This window comes from Ranitomeya imitator, chromosome 3 (assembly GCF_032444005.1).
Source record: "Ranitomeya imitator isolate aRanImi1 chromosome 3, aRanImi1.pri, whole genome shotgun sequence".
NCBI classification, from domain to species: domain Eukaryota; kingdom Metazoa; phylum Chordata; class Amphibia; order Anura; family Dendrobatidae; genus Ranitomeya; species Ranitomeya imitator.
The window spans coordinates 196,035,636-196,063,196 of record NC_091284.1 but is presented as its reverse complement, the minus strand read 5'-3'; the positions used below and the strand labels follow the sequence as shown (position 1 = coordinate 196,063,196).

The following is a 27,561-nucleotide window of genomic DNA, read 5'->3' as shown; positions in this document are numbered from 1 at the left end:
AGTCCTGCTAAAGAGCTCAGAGCTCGGCTGCACTTCTGCAAATGGCCCATATTGGGAAATCAAATCCTTGAATGGCGTGACAGGGCATGTGGGTAGGGCAGTCTCACCGAGATGTGCGCAAAGATAAATTACTGATACCATTCCTTATCTTAAAGCTGCAAGTGTATTAAATCCAGAAAAAAACGATTTGCATGCTGAATGGCCGTGACGCTTCCCTACAGGTCCACATATCACTCCAAGTCAATGGTTACGTACCCACAACATGCTGCGGTTTTAAAAAAAAAACTCACCGCAGACTGTGTACGTGGCATTAGAAAGAAGCGCGGTGGGCATGAGATTTCTATAAATCCATCCACTTTGCTAGAACCGCAAGACGCTGCGTTTTTGAAGGTCAAAAACTCACCAAAAGCTCATTGTGGGAGCGTAGCACAATTGTGCCAAAAATTGGACAAATATATGGAAATGGCACAGGAACAGCAGCAAATCACACTGCATCCGAGAGCTACATGACAGATTTAACCCTTAAGAGAGTAGGCGGCTCACATGCCATAGTGGAGATTTAAAAGGACAGCGAGATGACAGATCGAGGCCAGCTCAGTCGCGTGTCACAGATAAGGAATGGCAATAATATTGTGCAAACTGTAGTAAGGAATGCAATGACGTGATGTATCCGCCCGCCACTGCACGAGATACACAGGCTCTGCAAAATATTGAGAAACATGTTAAAGAGCATGGGGGCGAGCTCATAAAAAAAAAGTCACTTTTGTTTTTGTCCCTTGATACAGTAAAGAGGCCTCTCAGCTATCCTAGACACCCAGAGTGCCCAGTGTCCAGGCTTACTAGATTGACAGCCTACCCTATGCGAGCATGTATACAGAGCTAGCTAGCGGTCATAGATTAGCACCGCCTCCTGGACTCCTAGGAACAGACAGAACAGAGAGTTTACTCAGCGTTACGCTTTATACTGGCTCTTTTGTCACAAAACTACAGGCCCGACTGTTTAAGACAGGGGTTGTGCACACCAGTCTTAATCATGGGAATTCTGGTGTAAGGTGCGCCTAATTCATTTCAAGGCACACATCAACTTAATGAATGAGGCACATATTACAACTAGAAGACACAAAAGAGAATAGTGAAACCAAAAACACTCAGTTTGAAAAAATGTTGCAGTAATCCGCAAGTGCTAGTAAAAGATGTAAAAAACAGGGTATTTGGTTGATACGTTTTTTGCAAAAAATGTATACTAAGCTGCTCTACCAATCTTCACGGTATACCCTTATCAGAGCAGTCCTAACTAATGTATGCAATCCCTATCTGATGTATTTAAAAACCTGATCATCTGTATATAACCTGTGTGAACAGGGTTCAGAGAGGAAAAATCCATGTGTTCCTGTTTACATATTACAACTAGTGAGCACCGCAGTGCACCTCCGCCACAAATGTTAATGCAGTCAGAGACTGGAGAAATATTTCTGGCGTAAATTTGTTGGGCGGTCTCTGTCATTCCCCATCACCCCCCCAAGCTCCTCTCACTGTTGCAGAGCTGTATGAAATTAGTGGGAAAAAACCCCAAAGTCACCAAATTTTTGCACAACTTCATATTAAGCAAAAATTGTAGAATTCGAAGGCGCATTATGCCAGAAAACGTCATGAATCGAGCCCTATATACAGTATCAGCCGGTAGACTAACAGAATTATCTTGGTGGCAGGTGACTTCTAACTTCTGCAATTTCCCGATATGGGTGCCAGAAATTAACAGATCTGGAGCTTGCTTACATTTTATGGACTCAGGAAAAGCACATTAAATCAAATATAGATAATTAAAAGGGGATCGCCCACTACAAAAAGTGATGCGAGATGGCATATTCTAGCACTGTCAGTGATTTTTGGGAGGTCGACCATAGGAACCCTACTGATCCATGGAATGCCACTCCAACAATCTTTCTGGTTTTTCGCTCACACGGACTCTCAGCATCTCAATGTGTGAGGAATTACAACACACCACCACAAATTAGATTTAGACCATGTTGCTGTAATTTGGTTGCCACAACATGGTATGATGTTCCTGAGCTTTCTGCAGCAAAACCTGATACCTACATTTCTTACTGCGTTTTTGCACTTACTCATTGTTTTCTATGGGTGACAAAATGCGGAAAAAAGCGACAGTTTTCCAATTCAGTCAGGAAAAAAATGAGTGTGTGCGCATGAGATTTCTGAAATTTCATTGCTTTTGCTGGTACTGAAAAACACAGATTTTAATTTGAATAAAAAAGAGCAGAAAAAAAACACAACATGTGAACATAACCTTAGAGAGAACCATTTTGAAGCTGTACAATACATTCTAGAGGAAAAATGCGAAAAGAAATATATATATTTTTTTACTTCTCTATGGGTAGAGTTATACAAGAATAATGAGCGACAACACAAAACTTACCTTAATTGCCTCGATTACAAGCTCTCGGGCTTCGAGCTCCCCCTCTAAGATGCTAAGTAGTGTCAGCAACTCTGGTTTGCTGAGTTTTTCTAGATTCATTGTGTCGCCCTAAAGTAAGAAAGTAAAAAAAAAAAAAAATTACATGATACACACACACAAAAAAAAAAAACAATGGTAAAAATAGAATATTCTATATGGCTATTCTCCATGACGCAGAGGTTAATACTATAGACCAAATAAATCAGCTTAAAAATGCACCGAAGAGTATACTGACCACAACACAACCACACGTGGCATTTGTATGAATGTAGAAATTCTAGGACCATTTAAAATGGAAATAAAAAACATCCATAGCTGCAGGATGTGGATTTGCCTTGGTTTGTGATCAGGGAATCTGTAACACAATGGACAGAGACTTTACTTTCGTCAGAGGTTCTAGACATCAAATTTGAGAAAATTGTCCAATTTCTGACAGGAATTGCCTATTTCAGTATAGAAATGTCGCCGCACACCTGAGCCTCGGTGGTGCCACACGGCGCCCAGTGCCAGAATAGAGGTATTCTTCCCCAGAAGTAGTGTTGTATAGTATCTGCATAATACAGCAGAACCTGAGACCAGACAAAATACATTAAATCCAAGGCAAACGAATAAAAGTAAATACCATACGGTCAATAAAGAAAACACATTATCATCAAAAATGCAACAGTGTTTCTCTGGCGAAAAGCTTATGAAAGTGACAACTTTAAAGTGCAGCCATATTGGTTGTTGTCCACAGGAATTAATGGTACAGCGATCAGTGTTACAGGCTGACCATGATAAAGATTGCACATCTGAAATTTCTCCAGGGTGCTGATAATAATGCCGGTGGCATCAGGGCAGAATACACAATGCCTTACTCCCACGCCACACCCAGACAGGTCACCTTACTCATACACGGGTGAGGGAAACGCACAGACATGACACATTAGTAGTGAGTGAATCAGTAAATACAGACAAATGCACCGTCATGTCTTTCCGTGAAATCATTTCTTAGCAAACAATGTCTCAGCCAAGATTGAAATGGTTACAACGATCGGGGGGGGGAGGGGTTGTCGAAGGGCCGCAGCCATTTTGTGGGATTAGGCTGGTTTCACATTTGCGGCAGAGGGCCTTGTAGAGGACTGCGTAGTTCCTCAATTAAGCCCCGCCCACTGCCGCACCTCTTCCTTCAGCTCCGCCTACGTCGGCATGTGTCCTGCGTACCCTATCTTTAAAATTGGGTATGCAGGCTATGCGGATGCCTCCACATGCGTCGTTTTCACGCTGCGCTGACCTGCGTCAAGTACAACATGTTGCATTTTGTTGCAGTCTGCGCAACATGAAAACGACGCATGCGGAGGCATCCGCATACATCCACATGGCCTGCGTACCCAATGTTAAAGATAGGGTACGAAGGACGCGTACCAACGTAGGCGGAGCTGAAGGAAGAGGCGGGGTTTAACAGAGGAACTATGCAGTCTTCCTCAAGGCCCTCATCCGCAAATGTGAAACTAGCCTTACTGAGGAAGTTGCAAAATGATTTACATATTACACCTGTGGTTTACGTCTGCCCCTCAGTTTTGCTTTATTAATGTCACATGTAATTGGATTTTAGGTGCTTCGATTTAGTGCACCACTGTCTGTGCATGTTTTATATAAAGCCTGATGCATGCCTGCATATCAAAAGACCCTTAAAATGGATACACTCTTAGACATCTCAAAGTAAGGCCAAATTCATGTGCATGGTCAGAGTATTGGCCATAATGTGCCGACAAGCCACAAGTTGCCTGACCTTAACTTTGGCACATATGAGGCTATTACGTTCAGGTCAGCAGACCTGTGGCCGGTCTATTTATTTACCAGTAATTCCATCAACAATGAATTAGAGGTTCAGCACATACAGCTCTGTAAGATTTAAGCAGAGCATGGTGCCCAGAGCCCGGCTCTCAGGAACACTGGGAACCTAGTGGCTGGACCTACAGCAATGAGGAATTTATCCTTCATACTATATAGAGTAATCTTAGAGAAAGAGGGAGAGAGCGCAAGCAAGAAAATGAGAATGTTTTAAGGCATTTTTGTTACTTACTGCAAAGTCAAAGTTTACATACACTGAGATTACTATGCCTGGACTGCCCATATGATGATGTCAGGTGTTTGCAAGCTTCTGATTGTTTTTTTTGGCAACATCTGAGTTAATTAGAGACACACCTATGGATGTATTTTAATGCACACCTGAAACACTCTGCTTCTTTGTGTAGCATCATGAGAAAGTCTCAAGACATCAGCCAAGATATCAAGAAGAGAATTGTGGACTTGCACAAGTCTGGCTCATCCTTGGGTACAATCTCAAGATACCTGAAAGTGCCTCGTTCATCTATACAAACAATTATATGCAAGTACAAACAAGATGGGAATGTCCAGCCATCATAACATTCAGGAAGGAGATGGATTCTGTGTCCCAGAGGTAAACGTATTTTGGTCCGACATGTGCATATCTACCCAAGGACAAAGTAAAAGACCTTGTGAAGAATATGGCGGAAGTTGGTAACATTGTGTCAACATCCACAGTGAAACGAGTACTGTATCAACATGGGCTGAAAAGCCACTCTGCCAGGAATAAGCATACAAAAAGACAGATTAATGTTTGCAAATGAACACAGGAACAAAAATATTAATTTTGGAGACATGTCCTGTGGTCTGAAGAAACTAAATTTGAATTTTGGGGGTATAATGACCATCGTTACGTTTGGAGGAAAAAAGGAGAAGCTTGGAAGCCTAAGAACACCATCCCAACTGCGAAACATGGGGGTGGCAGCATCATGTTGTGGGGTTGTTTTGCTGCAGGAGGGACTGGTGCACTTCACAAAATAGATGCATCATGAGAAAAGAGGATTATGTGGCAATACTGAAACAACATCTCAAGACATCAGCCAGGAAGTTAAAGCTTGGGCAGAAATGGGTCTTCCAAACGGACAATGACCAGAAGCATACTGCCAAAATGGTAACAAAGTGGCTTAAGGATAACAAAGTCAGTGTTATGGAGCGGCCATCACAAAGCCCTGATCTCAATCCTATTGAAAATGTATGGGCAAAGCTGAAAAGGCAGGTGCGAGCAAGGCGACCTACAAGCCTGGATCAGTTACATTAGTTTTGTCAGGAGAAATGGGCCCAAATTCCGACCAACTATTGTGAGAAGCTTGTAGAAGGAGAACCCAAACATTTGACATTCATCCAGTCATTCAGTTTAAGGGCGATGGTACCAAATACTAATGTACACTTATGACTTTGCAGTAGGTAATAAAAATGCCTTAAAACACTGGCATTTGGCAAATTAATAATACCGGTAATTATGGTAATCCTAATTGACCTAAAATGGGAAATGTTAATTCTGATTTCATGTCAGATATTGAGAAAAACATGCATATGTGTCTTATTATTTAGTGTATGTAAACTTCTGGTTTTAACTGTATATATGCCTCATTTTACAGAGAAGCTTTTTCTCATGGATTCTGAATCTAGAAACATGCATAAGCAGCCTTTCCTTTATGCCTGCAGTGATCCGAAGCTGCCATGCTCACCTGCCATTATCTACACCCATTAATGAGCCCTCTGATGGAAAATACATTGCTGCATTATAAAATAATTATTTCTTACACGAAGAGCCTCACTTGCCAAGATCAATTTCATTACTCAGTAAAATTCCTTTGGCACCAGCACTATAGCTCAACACATGTTTGCATCACCAAACTGCAGGGAGACGTGGAAGACTTGGGGGGATGTTCACTTCACACATACACATTTTTCATCAGATTTAAGACAAATTTGTATTCAAATCCACGGAAAAATCCGCATGTATGATATGTTGATTAGTTGCAGATCTTGATGAAGATTTCTATTGGATTTCACCTTAAGGGTTGTAAAATATTAAGTATTAAACCTGTCATACATATCCACAACATAAATTTGACATGCTGCGGATTAAAGATCTACGCTACAGGTCAATTTCAGATGCAGATTTTTTTTTCTTTTTCTGGCTATGCAATGTGCCCATATTAGACAAATACAAACCCAGACAGAATTATCTGCAGCGTATCTGCCCATGTAAACATTGACCCTAAATATATACAAGCAATAATGAGGCTCCACTACATAGAAAGCACAGCGATAGTTACACATTTTTTATTCATCTAATATATAATTGCCTAGAATACTACTTCCTGCAATTTGTGCCAACTTCCGTGGCTTTGTCCGGAGCTAATGTCCGGAGCTAATGTCCGGAGATAACTGACGTCAACAGTGTCCAGTGTCTGATTGGTTGCCGCCTGCTGCGAGCGACCAATCAGAAACGTGCCGTACTGTGACACACTCCGCCCGCCATTTTGGTGTGATTTTTGAATTTTTACCTCACAGCAAGTTTCTACTGCGTGGAGGCGGGCCCAGTGACGTTGCTCTTCAAGCTCCTGCCGAATTTCGTCAAAAAAATGATAATACCATTTACCAAAACTATATATATTTAGTTGTGCAGTGGTTCAGTGACATTTTCACACCAATTTTGAACTTTTGTTTGGTGTTTTCTCCATATACTGCCTATTATTTTTGTTCTTTCTTACTATTATTTATTAATTGTATTATTCTTACATTTGAATAAATAAAGTATATATGGATTCTAGACTCCCGATTCTTTAGAATCGGGCTGCCATCTAGTTTTATATAATTGCCATTTTCTCTTAGAGTAGGCTTTCACCCACATAAAAACCATCAATAACAACTGTCATCAGCGTCATAGAGGAGGTTGGAATACACAATTCTTAGGAGCACAAAGAACAAAGCAAGTGAAAATGGCCTCACTTCGGTAATAGTGCCTCTGATCTCCGGGTAAGAGCCGCTGGATCCTGTGGTAGGCTCCCCGCTCCACCACTCTCCAACCTGTAGACCACAGGCTGCAGTAGACTCACGGCCTACAAGACGTTAATCTTGTAGAAAACGTGGCGCTCGGGTAAATGTTGTAAGCATTCTGCCTGTGACCCTGTGCACACTGCAATCTGTCTCAATGATGAAGGTCATTGTAGGACCGAAATGTCTTCTTTATTTTAGGATTTCTTGCACACAAAATTAAGACGACGTTTCGGTCCCACAATGACCTTCATCAGTCAGACAAATTGAAGGGTGCACAGGGTTACAGGCAGAATGCGTACAACATTTACCTAAGTGCCACGTTTTCTACAAAATTCACATGGGATAGGATCCTACTTGGGCACCATCCACAGGAGTGCCGTAATTACCTATTTTGAGCATTTAAAACGTTAATGTCCTGGAATTAGTACTTTTGGGGGACCATTTATTTTGGAGTCATTATCTGGTTAAAGGGAGCTTTATTACTGGGTTATACCCTGGGCACTGACACCAGACTATGCCACTGACTATCATACAACACGTTTGTAAGTCCCATGTATATTTTGAACATAGACTTCCCTCGCTATAGAGGTCAGGCACTACTCTTACAGACTAAAGTTGCTACCTAAAAGCCTGTACATATCCTCTGCTGTAATATTATTGAAGGCTTATCAAAAAGCATTAAAAAAAAATAATGGTATCTGTCACCCATCAATTAGTGAATGTCTTATTATAATTCACTGCTCTATAGACTAGAGTGGAGATCTCCTCCTGCATTATTGCCATTATGGATTACACGGTAGTAGATTCCTTTGATTGAACACTATTACTACAAGTCTCTTACACGGCCATAACGTACGTCACCTGTAACAATTACTGAAGGGAAACTTTAAGGGTACATTCCCAAGGTCAGTAAATGCTGCTGGTTGGATGCCGCACACATCCGCAGGGGCCAGATGTTACAGCATAGTGGATGGGATTTCAAGAAATCCCATGCCCACTATGTGTGCACCGATGCCCGTGGCCCAGCTGCGGAGACGGACATGTGGCGCATCTTTCCAGACCACAGAATGTCTATTTATCTTGCGGAGACGCAAGCCTTCGCAAGATAAATTTCACCCGTACAATGTATTGGACGCGGTGATTTCGCACGGGTCAATGAACACATGCGGAATCACCTGCATTCAAATGCCGGCGGCGCTGTGGACATGTGCTGTATCCAAAGCGCTGCCAATTACTGACCGTGTGCACCCGGCCTAAATGACGGACTAAGATCTGGGCTAGAGGCTGCTTTTTGTAGTGCTACTTATGTGCTCCATCTACTTGCAGACCACTCACTGTAATGTTTTGGACTGCAGCTATAGCTGAATGAACAAAAATGAAATCAGTAGTGCCGCAAAAAGTTGCTGCGTAAACCAGTCCAAATGGAAAGGGATAAATAAAGTACGAAACTCTGAAGATGCAGCCAGAACAAACGCAGTTTGTGAGCCAAATGAACTGCATGATATGTCTGTCATGTTCCTGGCACGGTTTTATTGTGCGTATATTGTATACCGGGGCGGACAGTCTCAGAGTACTCTGCTCACTTGCACTTCAGGAGAAAATATCATCATGTAATTTGTTTTGGTGTGAGCCACTGTAATATACAAAGTTGGAATGTGTGAGATCAAAGCTCGGCTCCATTATAGTCATTTACTACTAAATTGCCTTGTCAATTTGTTTGATCTAATGTATATGGCAACGCTCAGTAATAAGACTTAAGGGCGGCTGAACCCAGGCGTGCATGCTTGTGACATAGATGAAGACAGCGTGGCTGTACGGACCACAGACATCGAATTTATACTGGCACTTTAGAGATTCACATGCAGGGTCTTTAACAACATACTATTATGTCACGGTAAGTAGGTTATTCCTGAGGATTGACATCAAAGTACGTGGTGAGCAAGGTGGGCTCAGCAGTAACCAACAACCCATATGCACAATTGCAATAAAGTTACTAACCCCTTCCATTTAAAAAAAATAAAACTTGTGTTAAGGTATGTTCACACTGAGTTTTTAAGCAGGTTTGCATTAAAATCCACATCAAAAACTGCTTCAAAATACTCTGAAGACTCTTTGTTATACAAAAACTATCACATGGTAGAAAACATAAAAAAGTGTTACACGTCCAGTGCAGTTACTACGTGGAGGGGGATCCTTCACATGGAAGCTACAGGAATATCAAAAATGGATGATTTACATCTGGGATAAATTAACTTATTAACTCCTGGATACATTAAAGGTCATCATTGTTGATTAATGCCTAGACTGATGGGCCCTCAGATCAACCACATCCACAGAAATGATTTGGCCAATTTGGAGAAGGTAATCACCATGAATGTAGACATCTGGAATCCATACAAACCACGCTAAAATGGCAGAGGCGCAATGACAATTCAACACGTACGGGAAAGTACACACAATCTGAACCTTGAGCCTCAAATAAAAGGAAAAATATGAGCTTCACTAAAAATGGACTGATTTTCATCAGTGTTTTGGATCAGATATTCGTGGTGAGTGCTTTCGCATTCACCGTCCGTGTCAGCAGATTCTCCTGCCCAATACAATGATGGCATCAGTGCGCAGCCTGGGATTTTCACTTGTATGAGTGATTTTGATCAGTGACTCGGATGTAGGTTTTTTTGTTTTTTTATGGCGGATACAGGGTCTGCAAAATACGGACATGTAGACAGCACCAAAATACTATATATCTGCACACGTTAAGTATTTGGAAGTAGAAATTTCTGTACCACTTCTGCATCCCTTGGTATTTCTTGGCATGAAAAACGCAGCGGACAAAACGCTAATTTTTGTTCAGCAATGATGGCTATTTGTAGCTTATAAAACTAGTTGAAAGAGGAAAAAATCACATGAGAATTCTGGCGCTTTGCCTTCGCTCTTCCCAATCACCTTGGCGCGTTGGTAATTGGGGTAATGGTGCTTGGGGTTGATGTCAGCTGTGTAGTGTTTAAAACCACAGCTCGCTTCTAGCCCTAGTGTTAGTAATAGAGAGGTGACTCTCAGACAGGCCCCATTAATAAATCAGTAATAAAAAAAATCCTACGCAGGTCTGCCGTAGTCCAGTGAATGGAAACCGGAGAACATCAGACACACAATACACAGAGAAATTAAACCAAAATACTTTCCCTCGTTCACCACTGTTAAAAAAAAAAAAGGGAAAAAAAAAAGTTCCCACACACGTCCGACGTAGTACAAAACTCTGACGTACAAATCCTTTGGAGCCTTGTTCTGACGCACCGTAGGTTTTGCAAACGGCCACTTCCGGGACTCAGCGACTCTGAATAGCGGTGACGTGAGTACCAACCACACTCTTCAGAGGCGCCAGGTCTCACACAGCACAGCGCGACCCAGAAGTGGCTGTTTGCATATATATTTATAACACACACACTCACACAAAATGGTAGAGTTTCCCTTCCTCCTGGTGATATTACATCCTTTTTCTTTAATTTACACCGCTGCGTTCTTTGGAGCAAACACAGTACAAAAACTTAGCAATCTGCAATCATTTTTATACCTGTGCTTTTATAACATTTTTCACTGACTTCACCATAGTCAAAGGGTAGGTTTCCATGGGGCGCGTTGGCAGCGCTTTGGACGCAGCGGATAGCCCGCTCCGCCCAAAGCGCCGCCCTCTGTTGTACGCGCGGTGATTCCGGATGTGTTCATTGAAAACATGCAGAATCACCGCATCGCATTCATAGACCGGGTTATTCATCTTGTGTCTCCGCAAGATAAATAGACATTCTGTGGTTGGTAAAGATGTTCCACAGGTCCGGATGTGGCCCTGTACGCATAGTGGAGATGGGATTTCATAATATCCCCTCCACTATGCTGTAACATCTGGACGCTGCGGCTGGACGCTGCGGCTGTACGCAGCGTCCAATCCCCAGCAAAAACTCAAGCAATACGCCCCGTGGAAACATACCCAAAGGGTGAAAAAACACTGCAAAAACACTGAAAGAATTGCCGTGCTGCAGATCAGAATGTGCACCAAATCTGCAAGTCACAAATAACAGCATGTGACACTTCAGGAGTCGCATTAACTTTGCTGGCATCAGGAACCATACAGGTTTCCTGTTTCCTGACAAATCTGCTCAGCAAAAAAGCGACGTGTGCACACAGCCCAATGGGTCTGTGAACTATTAGTGACGGCACAAATCAAATGTTGAATCTGCTCATAAATCCTATAAATAATCCATTTATTTATCCAGAAATAAAGCCACACAGTTTTCCCACAAAGTGCCATGCTTCCCCCTCTACTCTGGCATTGAAAAAGCTCATTAAAACAATGCCAATTTGTGGTGAGAAGAACCGTGCTTCACCCATTGTATCTGCATGAACCCTTAAAATCCAACGGGAGAGGACATCTAAAGGAGCGAGCTGTACTTTTAGAAGTTTCATGAACTGGAATGGTTAAAAACTGGAATTTTTAGTTCCCCGTTATACCACCGTGCCTACAGTAAGCAGGAGTGAGAGTGACAAGCAGCCAAGCAAGCGCGCTCGCCTATCTATGGAAATGAATGAAGGGAGCCTTGTTCTCAAACTGAATGCGAGGCCCAGAAGTGGAACACACTGCGCTAACTATTTTTTGGCTTATCTTGCAAATATGCTCTAAAATTTGATTTGATGGTTACCTTTAACAGCAGGTTTAAAAGCAAAAGGTTATTACAATTAGGAGCCTGGGTCTGAATCGTGGCACATGGGAAGACACATGATGCCAGGAATTGTGTCCATAGTATGAATGGGAGAATTCAGTCTTCATACACCATGTGAACCATCTAGGACGTTAAACACTTGGACAAAGTGACTGATCACAGGTTTCATGATGGTCAACTGAAACCACTTAAAGGGAACTTGCACTGCGAAAGCCGTGTGCAGATGTTATTCTTCATTTGCTCCCTATATACAAAGTTATGCAAGTTTCTGAAAAGTCTTCAATAAAAATGCTCTACCGTTTGACAGCTGCAGAGTGTCTGGTTGCTTTACCTGACACATAGTGTAACTTGCCATAGGCCCCCCATTCACTAGATGGGGGCTGAAAGTCTATTCTTTTGATTTCTGTTTGGCTGGTGCTTGAATAATGTTTAAATGTATGGACAAGAACAGTAAATGTCACTTTCCTATACAGAGGGCTACTGTAAAGATTTACAGCGCGTCCCTATGGTGGACAGATGCCTGTCGGGATCATACCTCCTGAGTGTATATGTCAGACAATGGGCACAGATGTAGGGTGGGCCGAGCCGAAGTGCTCTATCTAGTGGAGTGCTCTGCAACAGTTATACGTGACTGCAGACTTGTGAATCCTCACCCGGCGAGCACTGCATATGCTGTGAGGATTCTCCGATGTCGGAGAGGGTGGTAATGTGACTGCAAGTAAGTGATCTGCATACTTCCGGCCACATGCCGACTAGACTGTGTCTCACCCAGATGGGGGCGGCCTTAGCTCAATGCAAGTGTATTGTGCGAGGCAGCACCCATCTAGTCGGCATGTGACCGCATCTATGCAAATTACATACTTGCTCGAACGCCTCCGCTGTTCCTGGCACAGAAGCATCCTCACTACATGCAGTGTAAGCACATCTGAGGATTCACAAGTCTGCAGACACATAGGCTACAAGTCTGCAGTTGCAGTAAGGCCAGAAAACCACTTTAATAATCTTAGCACCGGCGTGTCCATTAGGGCACAGACAGACAGCTGTAGTTCTCATGCGAGGATCACATCGCAGTGCACGGACTGCTGTCACGCTCAGGTCAGTCCGAGGATTGCAATGCGATCCTCGCACAAGAAATATGGCCGTCTGTCCGCCCCCTTTCATGGACATAAATTGTATGCTGACCTAAGATTTGCTGACATATATTATCCAAGTTTATTTGGCTTATGGCAGAACTCAGTTGCCGAGGTGGATATCCAGCTGTCACTGTCCCTAAACACCCTTTGTCCCTGGACCCCCTGAACAGTCAGCGACAGGCAGTAACGCTGTGAACCCATCCTGGGTTATTTTCAGGGCATTTGAGAATATGAAGATAAAATCTGGTTAAGAAACAAACAAAAATGCTATTAGACACAAAGATGAAAATAGGTTTCCTTCATTTACTCTGGAAAAGATTAAGCCGCAGTATTTAATGCAAGTATATACATGTACGGTAGCTTGTAGCTGATTAGTCAGCGAGCTCCTGACCTGCGCTTCCTCTTTAGCACTGGCTGCAGGCACACAGGACACCAATATCTTGTGTAAATGGAGTCTACAGCCCGAGGCTACAGAATTAATGCGGCTACATTCCTGACCCCCAGAGAGGCTTAATGTTTAATCAGTTACAACTGTTGTCTCAAAGGCACAATAAAAGGTAAAATAAGCAACCGTACTCAAGTGTATGGGCTAATGTACAATACAGGACACAACAGTGCTAAATACAGAGAAGATGCAGGGTTACAGCCCCTAGGGTGCAGTGTTAATATATGGGTAACACAATTAGCTGCATGCAGAATAGACTCATTAGCCATTCACACCATCTACCACCTGAGACCGGGTTAGCAGAGTCATCCAGCTTTGTATACCCTCTTCAGACACAATGGAGCTCACAGTGGCTTTCACTTTGTTACAGGACGTCTGCATGACAAGTGAGAAAGTGGCATATAATTAAAGCCAGAAAAAGAATCTGCCTTGAAAATTAATTTTCTGGTCAGAAACATCATAATCCTGTGTGTACGACAGCCACAAATATGAGCTCGCTGCTTTGTCTTTTTATACAGAACAGATTTGATAGATTTTCGAATGGATCCTGATCAATCGACTTCGGAGGGCTGTCAGGTTTACAGCTTATTTCATGGGGAAAAAAACGACAATTTATCCTTGCTCCAGGGTATTTAGGCCCCTTTTATTAGTGCTGATTTCTAAGTTCATGGTATGGTCATGAGTCCCAAGGCTTGTTTTATACCGTATTTATGCTGTGTGCCTAACAGTCTGTCCAAGGCTCAGTCTGAACCCCATTTCTGGAGGAAATTGCAATAATGAAAACATTAAAAAAATATACAAATAAACGACAAACAAGAATTTTTATCATTTGATTGTGACGGTCACAGCACACTGAGGGATGCAATGTGGCCCCATACATTTGTATTATGGTAAAATGTAGCAGTACCCTAATCTTGTGACATGTGCAGTGTCGCCCCAGTCTTAAAAGAAATCTTTTAACACATTTTGTCGTGTAATCTGAGAACAGCATGTTGTAGAGGAAGAGAGTCTGATTCCAGTGATGTGTCACTTACTAGGCTAGGTGTTTCCGTTTCAATAAAATCAGTGTTTAATCAGGAGATCATCATTCCAGCAGTTTTGTGCCGCCTATCAACTGCTCTGTGTAACCACACCCACACCACTGATTGGCAGATTTCTAGAAACTCTGCGCAGTGTACACAGAAATCTACCAATCGGTGGTGTGTGTGGGCGGGGTTATACAGAGCTAAGCACTGGTAGATCTGCAGCAGAGAAAACAGGGATTTCATCAAAAGGACAACAAGCAGCCAAGAAAGTGACACATTGCTGAAATCAAGGCCACTGTCCCTACACCATGCTGCTCTCAGATTACATAGTGAAAACGTGGTTACAGATACCCTTTAGGGTGCACATAAAACTTGACTGGCTGACTGAAAGGTTGTTCTTCCATCTCACTTGTCTATATATGTGAACGCTGGACTAGGAGTAGAGTTCCTGTGTGCTCCAAGGGGAGAGCAGAGTAAAAGCCCCCATATAAACTAAACAAAAGTCTGCAGAACCCGCCGATTTCCATCTATGGGCAGGTGCAGATGGCTTGTATGGCCGAGCGCGATCCAAATATTGGATCAAACTAAGATATGCAACAATTTTTTTCCTAGGACAGATTGTGTCTGAGGGATAAAGATCGGACATGTGCACAGCCTCACAGACTAACATTGATCTCATGTTTTGTCGTATCGCACTCGGGCCGATCATACGGCCATTTGCACCCGCCCCAATATGTATAGCGGCATCTGACTGTCCCGTGACGGGGAGAGAAGGAACTGGTCATTGGAACTTTAACAGCCGACTCTTGTGTTTGGCAGCGAGATAAGCCACTGAGGAAGAGGTGTGACAGCAACCCTCGTGTAGAGAAGAGGAAGGCTCGACCCCTGTGAATTTGGACCACCGCGATCTAATGTGAATGGCCAGGTTAAAGGCCCATTTAGATCAACTAAAAATTGGGAATGTGAATATCCACTTATGTACACGAACTGTCAATCACCTGACAATCGACAAATGCTTGTTCAGATTACGCCTGCTGTCATTCATCAGCACATCATCCAGTATACACAGGTGATGAGCTGCTGATAACTGATACTTAAAGAGAACCTGTCATCAAGATTTACCCAGACAAGATTATCAGCCTTCTAATACCCTCTTTCATGATGCTTATATTAGCCTGAAGTGTAAGTGTTTCAAAATGAAGATTATTTGTGCCTGTGATTATCGGACTAGTCCAGGAGTGCTGCCAATCAATGCAGCTTTTCGGGGATGGAGGAAGTTAGCACTTAGTATTTAGGGCTATTAAAGAGTATTATGAGTCTGATAAAGATTTCCTAATACCTTCTAAAGGTAAATCCAGAAGACAGGTTCCCTTTAATGTGCACAGAATGATCCTACAATTCCGGCTGCCTCGATCAGCTTGAATATAGCCGAAATTCATTACAAGGTTTACATGGAAAACAAAAGGACCCCCTGCTTTAGCATTCCAAGTGCCGCTGCTGGGCAGGTTAACACACTATTATCCTGCAGATTAACCCCATACCTGCAGGTTAATAGTATGCTCACGTTAAGATCGATAAATTGCCGATCACAGGGGATTTGACCACTGGGACACAAGGAGGTCTCAAGGTCATTGCTCTGAAACCCCAAGAACAGGGATCTGCAGATCCATCTCGAATGGAGCAGTGGAGTGCAAGCTCGACCTCCGCTCACCTCCTTGTCTACATCATTGTATCACATGAAAGTACTGTGAAACAAGCGAGTATATTTACCAATAGAGAACCTACAATTGCAGCCATTTCCAACCCTCAAAAGTCCTGTTTCTTCAATAACGTGCATGGTAATAGACCCCACAACTGGAACCATGTAATGTTAGGGGGGTGTACAAGGTGGAAGTATAGCAACAGCTAATCTCAATAACTATTGCCATGGAGATACAAACTGGTAATTAGTGATCCGGGCTCTGCACGTCACACCCACCCGTGGTCTCGTCAGTGACAGCCGCCCTGATCTTGGCTTCAGCTCAAGCTCGGAGTTTCACTTCAGCAAGAACAGGGCTTGCATCACTCAGAACTTCTGCAGTACATCGGCTCTGCCAGGCGTCCACACCTCCACCCACAGAGCGGTGATTCATACACCTGGCCTGCCAGAAATACAAGATATGTAGAAGCCTGCAGAAATTCCAGTCAGGGGTTGTCCATTTTAAACCTTTCCTTTTTGTCAGAGGGGTCTTCCCTCCGCAGGCTGATCACCCTGTGGCCCTCTGCTTGGGAACTTAGAGGCAAGTGTTCAGTGACTCAGGATATTAAACGACAGCCAACTGGCTAGCATGCAGCAGATTGGGGGTGGCTTAACGGACGCGGAAGGCTATGATTGGCCATGTTATATCATGTGATGTGATAGCTGCATGGCATTATGGGGAATGCCCGCCAAGTACAGGTTTTATGAGCCCCCTCTGGCTCCTGTAATCTTTTGCAATGTGATCAGTGGCACCAGCAAAGCGAACTGCGAGATGCTTAAATTCGTCGAGTTCAGCAAATTCATAAAAATTTGCATCAAATCAATTTACTCATCTATGAACTAACAAATAGTCAGGTGAACAGTGATCTCGTCACTCGATACCTACATTTACCTTGTCTTGCCACGGACAATTTTCATTTTCTCGGCTTTTGTTACTACTTCCTCTTCATCTAGAACTCGACTTGGACTTTACCATATAAAATATTGAAAAATGGGGTGAAATGGTGAAAAGAATCAGTGCAATTGCGCCCTTTTTTGAGCTTTATGTTTTATGGCATCCACTATGCAGGAGAAGCTGTAGTTTTTATTGGTAGCATTTTGGGGTGCATGCAACCATTCCATGTTCGGGGAGCAGAGATGGGCTTTTCTCAGACGTGACAAACAGTCTCATCCATAAGATTGCCCTAAACATATTATTTCACACGTTTTTCCATGTTGGACAATGTCGCATAGTATAAAAGAAAAGACAATTATTCAATAACTTGCTGCATTTATGGTTGCAGATAGATAATGCTCCACATCCGGGAGATCCTTAACCAGCCTCAACATAAGACACACAAGCCTGTGTAGGGAAAGCCGGCAGGTCACTGCGTAAAGCCACTTGAATAATGGGATTTGCAGGCTCCCGCTACACCACATTCTCTCAATGGGAAGCTCATGACCCAGTGGTACCTTTCCAATTACCTAATGCCATTCTAGAACTACAAATTGCACATTTTAAAACCGCTTATTTTAATCCCAGCACAGCTCGTGAATGCTGGTTACATGTAATCATGTTCTGACAAACTATTCTACGTAGGTTAGAGCTACATAAAAACTGAAAATCACGCTTAATGGGAACCTGTTACCCCCAAAATCGAAGGTGAGCTAAGCCCACCAGCATCAGGGGCTTATCTACAGCATTCTGGAATGCTGTAGATAAGCCCCCGATGTATCCTGAAAGATGAGAAAAAAAGGTTAGATTATACTCACCTGGGGGTGGTCACGGTCCGGTTCGATGGGTGGTACGATGGGTGTCACAGTCCGGCGCCTCCTATCTTCATCACATAATGTCCTCTTCTTGTCTTCATGCTCTGGCTCCCTGTTGTGGGAGTACTGCAGTGCGCAGGCGCCAGGAAAGGTCAGAGAGGCCTGGCACCTGCGCACTGCAGTACTTTGCTCTGCCCTCAACAGGTAGCCGCAGCATGAAGACAAGAAGAGGACGCCATCTGATGAAGATAGGAGGCCCCGGACCGCAGTGGGACCGCCCCTGGGTGAGTATATTCTAACCTCTTTTTCTCATCTTTCAGGTTACATGCATTCCAGAATGCTGTAGATAAGCCCCTGATGCTGGTGGGCATAGCTCACCTTTGATTTTGGGGGTGACAGGTTCCATTTAATATATATATAAATCGCAGATGCAATGCAGTTACCATGGCCACACTTTGATAATGGCCACTTTCAACTTTTTCACTTGTAGCAAATTATAGAAGTTGCGTCAAAATTTTCTACAATTATTTTAGTTGCCATGTGGCCAATGTCTTAAAGAGCACAGTGGCTCAGTGGTTAGCACTGTTTTCTTGCTGCACTAGTGGAGGCGGTATCTTCTCCCTTTTCTCAATGGTTTTCAGCTGGATACTCCAGGTTTCTCCCATCCTCCAAAACCGTTCACCTAGGTAAGGCTATGTTCACACTTAACAGTATATGTCAGTGGGGACAAGATATGTTGGTGCTAGCTGGTTACCCAGGGAATGTATATACTGTATATATGGTAAAATATTACACATGGTTGTGGAGTTGGTAAGCCAAACCTCCAACCCTATAGGAAAAAAAGGAAAAAACAGCACCAGCTGATTTTCATAAAAATTCAAATTTTGTCTTTTATTTAATCCATTGTTAGTAAAAAGTAAGGACATAAAGTCCGAAACGTGTCAGGCGTGCGGGGGATGTTTGCCCTTTGACATTTTTTGACAAGTACATTTGTAACTTTTTACAAACAATGGATTAAATAAAAGAAAAAGAAAAAAGAAAAAATTTGAATTTTTATGGAAATCACCTGGTGGTTTTTCCTTTTTTGCCTGCATTTACAAGTGGACTCCAGCCACATTGAACCTGGTACCCGTGGTCCTGTGATACTCTGGTGAGCACTGTGAAAATTCTTTTTCCCCTTCTCCCATGTTGATCTCCAACCCCACAGCCCTGGTCACTCCTGAGAATGTACATTAAGTGCAGCACAGATTAATCTCAACTAAAAGCCGAGGTCAGAGACAGAACAAGACATTTACAGGATATTTCCCTGACTCCGACCCCACAGCACAGCCTTACTATTGAGCATGGACATAAAGTGCAGCACAGATTAATCTCAACTAAAAGCCAAGATCAGAGACAGAACATTTATATGATATTTCCCTGACTCCTGACCCCACAGCACGGCCTTACTATTGAGCATGGACATAAAGTGCAGCACAGATTAATCTCAACTAAAAGCCAAGATCAGAGACAGAACATTTATATGATATTTCCCTGACTCCTGACCCCACAGCACGGCCTTACTATTGAGCATGGACATAAAGTGCAGCACAGATTCATCTGTACTAAAAGCCGAGATCAGAGACAGAATAGACATTTATAGGACATTTCCCTGACTCCTGACCCCACAGCCCTGGTCACTGCAGAGCATGGACATAAAGTGAAGCACAGATTCATCTCTACTAAAAGCCGAGAAAAGGAACAGAACAGACATTTATATGACATTTTATAACCTAACCAAATTATTATGGAAACATTAACAGTACGTCCTGCATTGAACTACTGCACCAAAACCAGGGATTCAAGCTTCAGGAGGCTAATTTGCATATTCCAGGTGCCTTCTGGGAGAAGCGAAGTCTCCCTAAGCTAGAAGATCGTTGGGTACAGCCGGGACCAGCTGCTTCGAAAGCATCACCAAACCAGGGATTCAAGCTTCAGGAGGCTAATTTGCATATTCCAGGTGCCTTCTGGGAGAAGCGAAGTCTCCCTAAGCTAGAAGATCGTTGGGTACAGCCGGGACCAGCTGCTTCGAAAGCATCACCAAACCAGGGATTCAAGCTTCAGGAGGCTAATTTGCATATTCCAGGTGCCTTCTGGGAGAAGCGAAGTCTCCCTAAGCTAGAAGTTCGTTGGGTACAGCCGGAACCAGCTGCTTCGAAAGCATCACCAAACCAGGGATTCAAGCTTCAGGAGGCTAATTTGCATATTCCAGGTGCCTTCTGGGAGAAGCGAAGTCTCCCTAAGCTAGAAGATCGTTGGGTACAGCCGGAACCAGCTGCTTCGAAAGCATCACCAAACCAGGGATTCAAGCTTCAGGAGGCTAATTTGCATATTCCAGGTGCCTTCTGGGAGAAGCGAAGTCTCCCTAAGCTAGAAGATCGTTGGGTACAGCCGGAACCAGCTGCTTCGAAAGCATCACCAAACCAGGGATTCAAGCTTCAGGAGGCTAATTTGCATATTCCAGGTGCCTTCTGGGAGAAGCGAAGTCTCCCTAAGCTAGAAGATCGTTGGGTACAGCCGGAACCAGCTGCTTCGAAAGCATCACCAAACCAGGGATTCAAGCTTCAGGAGGCTAATTTGCATATTCCAGGTGCCTTCTGGGAGAAGCGAAGTCTCCCTAAGCTAGAAGATCGTTGGGTACAGCCGGAACCAGCTGCTTCGAAAGCATCACCAAACCAGGGATTCAAGCTTCAGGAGGCTAATTTGCATATTCCAGGTGCCTTCTGGGAGAAGCGAAGTCTCCCTAAGCTAGAAGATCGTTGGGTACAGCCGGAACCAGCTGCTTCGAAAGCATCACCAAACCAGGGATTCAAGCTTCAGGAGGCTAATTTGCATATTCCAGGTGCCTTCTGGGAGAAGCGAAGTCTCCCTAAGCTAGAAGATCGTTGGGTACAGCCGGAACCAGCTGCTTCGAAAGCATCACCAAACCAGGGATTCAAGCTTCAGGAGGCTAATTTGCATATTCCAGGTGCCTTCTGGGAGAAGCGAAGTCTCCCTAAGCTAGAAGATCGTTGGGTACAGCCGGAACCAGCTGCTTCGAAAGCATCACCAAACCAGGGATTCAAGCTTCAGGAGGCTAATTTGCATATTCCAGGTGCCTTCTGGGAGAAGCGAAGTCTCCCTAAGCTAGAAGATCGTTGGGTACAGCCGGAACCAGCTGCTTCGAAAGCATCACCAAACCAGGGATTCAAGCTTCAGGAGGCTAATTTGCATATTCCAGGTGCCTTCTGGGAGAAGCGAAGTCTCCCTAAGCTAGAAGATCGTTGGGTACAGCCGGAACCAGCTGCTTCGAAAGCATCACCAAACCAGGGATTCAAGCTTCAGGAGGCTAATTTGCATATTCCAGGTGCCTTCTGGGAGAAGCGAAGTCTCCCTAAGCTAGAAGATCGTTGGGTACAGCCGGGACCAGCTGCTTCGAAAGCATCACCAAACCAGGGATTCAAGCTTCAGGAGGCTAATTTGCATATTCCAGGTGCCTTCTGGGAGAAGCGAAGTCTCCCTAAGCTAGAAGATCGTTGGGTACAGCCGGAACCAGCTGCTTCGAAAGCATCACCAAACCAGGGATTCAAGCTTCAGGAGGCTAATTTGCATATTCCAGGTGCCTTCTGGGAGAAGCGAAGTCTCCCTAAGCTAGAAGATCGTTGGGTACAGCCGGAACCAGCTGCTTCGAAAGCATCACCAAACCAGGGATTCAAGCTTCAGGAGGCTAATTTGCATATTCCAGGTGCCTTCTGGGAGAAGCGAAGTCTCCCTAAGCTAGAAGATCGTTGGGTACAGCCGGAACCAGCTGCTTCGAAAGCATCACCAAACCGCGCGCCGTAATTTTTGCCTGTAGGACATTATTGCAAGAGAGCTTGGCTGAGTAGATTACACAAGAAGGAAAACACACAGCAAGTCAGCAGGATCTAGGAGCAACATGGCAGATGTGACAACCTACATGGTGAGCTGCAGCATGTGCTACATGTTCACAGATCGACCAGAAGAAGAATCCAATTTCACCTGTCAGAAGTGTAGACTAGTGGCCCTTTTAGAAGAAAAGGTGCGGGGTCTGGAAGAAAGAATAGCAACTTTGAAACTCATCAAAGAGAATGAAGACTTTCTAGACAGAACAGAAGCATCTCTACTGGTCACAGAAGGTGCAAAAAGTGTCAGAGAACCTCCAAAAGCAGATGAGTGGAAGCATGTGACCAAAAGAAGCAAGAAGACCATGGAGAAATCACCAACCACACAACTGAAGAACCGATATCAAATCTTTGTAGAGGATGAAGATGGCACACCTAAGAATGAAGCAATACCAGCAAGCAAAAAAGAAAAGGGCACACAGCAACAAGTGACAGCAAAAAGTACAGCCAAGAAGCAACGTAGAGTGGTGGTGGTGGGAGACTCACTACTGAGAGGCACCGAAGCAGCCATCTGCAGACCGGACATAACTGCAAGAGAAGTATGCTGCCTTCCAGGTGCGATGATCAAGGATGTGACCGATAGGATACCAAAGCTCTTCAGCTCCAAGGACGTCCACCCATTTCTTCTGATACATGTTGGCACCAATGACACGGCAAGGAAGGACCTACCGACAATCTGCAAGGACTTTGAAGAGTTGGGGAAGAAAGTAAAGGAACTGGATGCACAGGTAGTTTTTTCTTCTATCCTTCCAGTAGACGGGCATGGCACCAGGAGATGGAACAGGATCCTTGATGCAAACAACTGGCTAAGACGATGGTGCAGACAACAAGGATTTGGATTCCTGGACCACGGTGTGAATTACTGGTATGATGGACTCCTCGCCAGAGACGGACTACACCTCAACAAACCTGGGAAACACACATTCGCCAGAAGACTCGCTACACTCATCAGGAGGGCGTTAAACTAGAAAAAGAGGGGACGGGAAGAAAAACATTAGACTCAAACAAAGACGACCCAGGAAAACATACTCAGAAGGGAGGTAAGAACATTTCTAAAACAATCCACAGTGAGGAGATTGGAACAAAACAAAATCCTCTAAACTGCATGCTCGCAAACGCCAGAAGCCTGACAAACAAGATGGAAGAACTAGAAGCAGAAATATCTACAGGTAACTTTGACATAGTGGGAATAACCGAGACATGGTTAGATGAAAGCTATGACTGGGCAGTTAACTTACAGGGTTACAGTCTGTTTAGAAAGGATCGTAAAAATCGGAGAGGAGGAGGGGTTTGTCTCTATGTAAAGTCTTGTCTAAAGTCCACTTTAAGGGAGGATATTAGCGAAGGGAATGAGGATGTCGAGTCCATATGGGTTGAAATTCATGGAGGGAAAAATGGTAACAAAATTCTCATTGGGGTCTGTTACAAACCCCCAAATATAACAGAAAGCATGGAAAGTCTACTTCTAAAGCAGATAGATGAAGCTGCAACCCATAATGAGGTCCTGGTTATGGGGGACTTTAACTACCCGGATATTAACTGGGAAACAGAAACCTGTGAAACCCATAAAGGCAACAGGTTTCTGCTAATAACCAAGAAAAATTATCTTTCACAATTGGTGCAGAATCCAACCAGAGGAGCAGCACTTTTAGACCTAATACTATCTAATAGACCTGACAGAATAACAAATCTGCAGGTGGTTGGGCATTTAGGAAATAGCGACCACAATATTGTGCAGTTTCACCTGTCTTTCACTAGGGGGACTTGTCAGGGAGTCACAAAAACATTGAACTTTAGGAAGGCAAAGTTTGAACAGCTTAGAGATGCCCTTAATCTGGTAGACTGGGACAATATCCTCAGAAATGAGAATACAGATAATAAATGGGAAATGTTTAAGAACATCCTAAATAGGCAGTGTAAGCGGTTTATACCTTGTGGGAATAAAAGGACTAGAAATAGGAAAAACCCAATGTGGCTAAACAAAGAAGTAAGACAGGCAATTAACAGTAAAAAGAAAGCATTTGCACTACTAAAGCAGGATGGCACCATTGAAGCTCTAAAAAACTATAGGGAGAAAAATACTTTATCTAAAAAACTAATTAAAGCTGCCAAAAAGGAAACAGAGAAGCACATTGCTAAGGAGAGTAAAACTAATCCCAAACTGTTCTTCAACTATATCAATAGTAAAAGAATAAAAACTGAAAATGTAGGCCCCTTAAAAAATAGTGAGGAAAGAATGGTTGTAGATGACGAGGAAAAAGCTAACATATTAAACACCTTCTTCTCCACGGTATTCACGGTGGAAAATGAAATGCTAGGTGAAATCCCAAGAAACAATGAAAACCCTATATTAAGGGTCACCAATCTAACCCAAGAAAAGGTGCGAAACCGGCTAAATAAGATTAAAATAGATAAATCTCCGGGTCCGGATGGCATACACCCACGAGTACTAAGAGAACTAAGTAATGTAATAGATAAACCATTATTTCTTATTTTTAGTGACTCTATAGCGACAGGGTCTTTCCGCAGGACTGGCGCATAGCAAATGTGGTGCCAATATTCAAAAAGGGCTCTAAAAGTGAACCTGGAAATTATAGGCCAGTAAGTCTAACCTCTATTGTTGGTAAAATATTTGAAGGGTTTCTGAGGGATGTTATTCTGGATTATCTCAATGAGAATAACTGTTTAACTCCATATCAGCATGGGTTTATGGGAAATCGCTCCTGTCAAACCAATCTAATCAGTTTTTATGAAGAGGTAAGCTATAGACTGGACCACGGTGAGTCATTGGACGTGGTATATCTCGATTTTTCCAAAGCGTTTGATACCGTGCCGCACAAGAGGTTGGTACACAAAATGAGAATGCTTGGTCTGGGGGAAAATGTATGTAAATGGGTTAGTAACTGGCTTAGTGATAGAAAGCAGAGGGTGGTTATAAATGGTATAGTCTCTAACTGGGTCGCTGTGACCAGTGGGGTACCGCAGGGGTCAGTATTGGGACCTGTTCTCTTCAACATATTCATTAATGATCTGGTAGAAGGTTTACACAGTAAAATATCGATATTTGCAGATGATACAAAACTATGTAAAGCAGTTAATACAAGAGAAGATAGTATTCTGCTACAGATGGATCTGGATAAGTTGGAAACTTGGGCTGAAAGGTGGCAGATGAGGTTTAACAATGATAAATGTAAGGTTATACACATGGGAAGAGGGAATCAATATCACCATTACACACTGAACGGGAAACCACTGGGTAAATCTGACAGGGAGAAGGACTTGGGGATCCTAGTTAATGATAAACTTACCTGGAGCAGCCAGTGCCAGGCAGCAGCTGCCAAGGCAAACAGGATCATGGGGTGCATTAAAAGAGGTCTGGATACACATGATGAGAGCATTATACTGCCTCTGTACAAATCCCTAGTTAGACCGCACATGGAGTACTGTGTCCAGTTTTGGGCACCGGTGCTCAGGAAGGATATAATGGAACTAGAGAGAGTACAAAGGAGGGCAACAAAATTAATAAAGGGGATGGGAGAACTACAATACCCAGATAGATTAGCAAAATTAGGATTATTTAGTCTAGAAAAAAGACGACTGAGGGGCGATCTAATAACCATGTATAAGTATATAAGGGGACAATACAAATATCTCGCTGAGGATCTGTTTATACCAAGGAAGGTGACGGGCACAAGGGGGCATTCTTTGCGTCTGAAGGAGAGAAGGTTTTTCCACCAACATAGAAGAGGATTCTTTACTGTTAGGGCAGTGAGAATCTGGAATTGCTTGCCTGAGGAGGTGGTGATGGCGAACTCAGTCGAGGGGTTCAAGAGAGGCCTGGATGTCTTCCTGGAGCAGAACAATATTGTATCATACAATTATTAGGTTCTGTAGAAGGACGTAGATCTGGGTATTTAAAATGATGGAATATAGGCTGAACTGGATGGACAAATGTCTTTTTTCGGCCTTACTAACTATGTTACTATGTTACTATGTTAATTTATTGTAGATTTTTTTCAGGAATCGGTCCATTTTATACTGACTCCAACTCCCATCAAAATGGACTCGGGCTCCACAGCCCTGACATTACATATAACACTTATATCACGTTTTAAGGGGGCACATTTTGAAACCGGTGCCAAAATAACACTTCACAACAATTACCTTTTTAACAATAAGCACACAAAGCATTGCCCCCAGGAAATAGCTCAGTCTTCACAAGCAAAAGTGCCCAGGACGTAATGGCAGATAATCATATGGTGCTTTACCTCTACACTGAACAGGAACTGAGGCTCTTTATGTACTGAACACCTCGCCAGTGGCCACCATGCAACGAACAGTAAAATTACTGTGTACTTTTGAACTGAGAACATCTTGGAAATCTGATGGCTATGGCTTTGGGCACGAGAAATAACGCATGGAAATGCTGCAAACATGGCTTTCTGCATGAACGAAAGACCTGATCACCCAAAGACAAATGAGTAATGAGTTTACCACCTAATTATCTCACTACACATAAAGCAGCTATACGGGTCCAGAATCGCTCGTTCGTCCTGGATTGGATAGCTTATGCTGGCACAAAAATCATATCATATTGGTAGGTCACGTTCATAAGACCGTATATTTGATCCGTATGAGCTCAGGGTGAAAAAAGTTGCATAACGTTGGTCCATCATTATTTTCACGGACAGCACTTGGACCAAAATTAGGGTCATGTGAATGTAGCCGAATGTTGTGTCCCATAAATTAAAACCATAAACCTACTATTAGACGACTACTATCAATGATCATGATCGTTTGTCATTATTGTAACATTTATACATCTTCATCCTCATCACAGATGGGTCCAGGAGCTGCCTGCTATTTCATCCATTATTCTGGTTAGTAAAATGGACCAGAATAATGTATTCCGATTTCAACCTTTGGTTGGGGGTGCAAAATTTGCCTGTGTACAATTACACAAGGTGAAATATTGGAAAGTGCGTCGCCGTTGCGTACACTAACAGGAAATCTCAACGAAAATGCGTCTTTAAGCATAACGTAATATGAAAGGAAATCTGAAACCGTTTTCAGTCCTTGCCACTACCCGATACTTCAGGTTGACATGTAAGGGGCTGCAATAAGGCCTAGACAAGTTTTATTTTTAATTTTGCTGATAAACCTGAACAGAGAGCCATGGCATGCATGATTTTCATGACCTCTCCGCTTAGGATTTTCTGCTATGTGAAATTAAATACTGATGATGAAACCCAAGAATTTATAAGAGCTCTTCAGGAGAGGCTCTGAAGTACACATAAGAAGGTGTCAGGCCTCCTGGAGAGAGTGCTTAGCACCTTGGCACCAAAACAGTTTGGCGACTCTACACTTGCTGTGGACAGGCCAACTCACGTCCAGAAAACCTCAATATAAATAATCCACTTAACCCCAAAAGGTTATGAGAGTATTGCATGGTGGATAAGTATCCGCCTGT

At 43.3% G+C, this 27,561-nt stretch overlaps 1 protein-coding gene across 1 annotated transcript in view; it reads right to left on the bottom strand.

The window, feature by feature from the left end:
• CTTNBP2NL (CTTNBP2 N-terminal like) overlaps window positions 1-27,561 on the bottom strand; it is a 96,498-nt gene that overhangs the window by 50,292 nt on the left and 18,645 nt on the right. Inside the window, exon 2 of the mRNA XM_069761729.1 lies at window positions 2,435-2,542. Coding sequence (XP_069617830.1) covers window positions 2,435-2,533 — 99 coding nt within the window. The 5' untranslated portion in view covers window positions 2,534-2,542. The remainder of the gene's footprint in view (window positions 1-2,434; window positions 2,543-27,561) is intronic.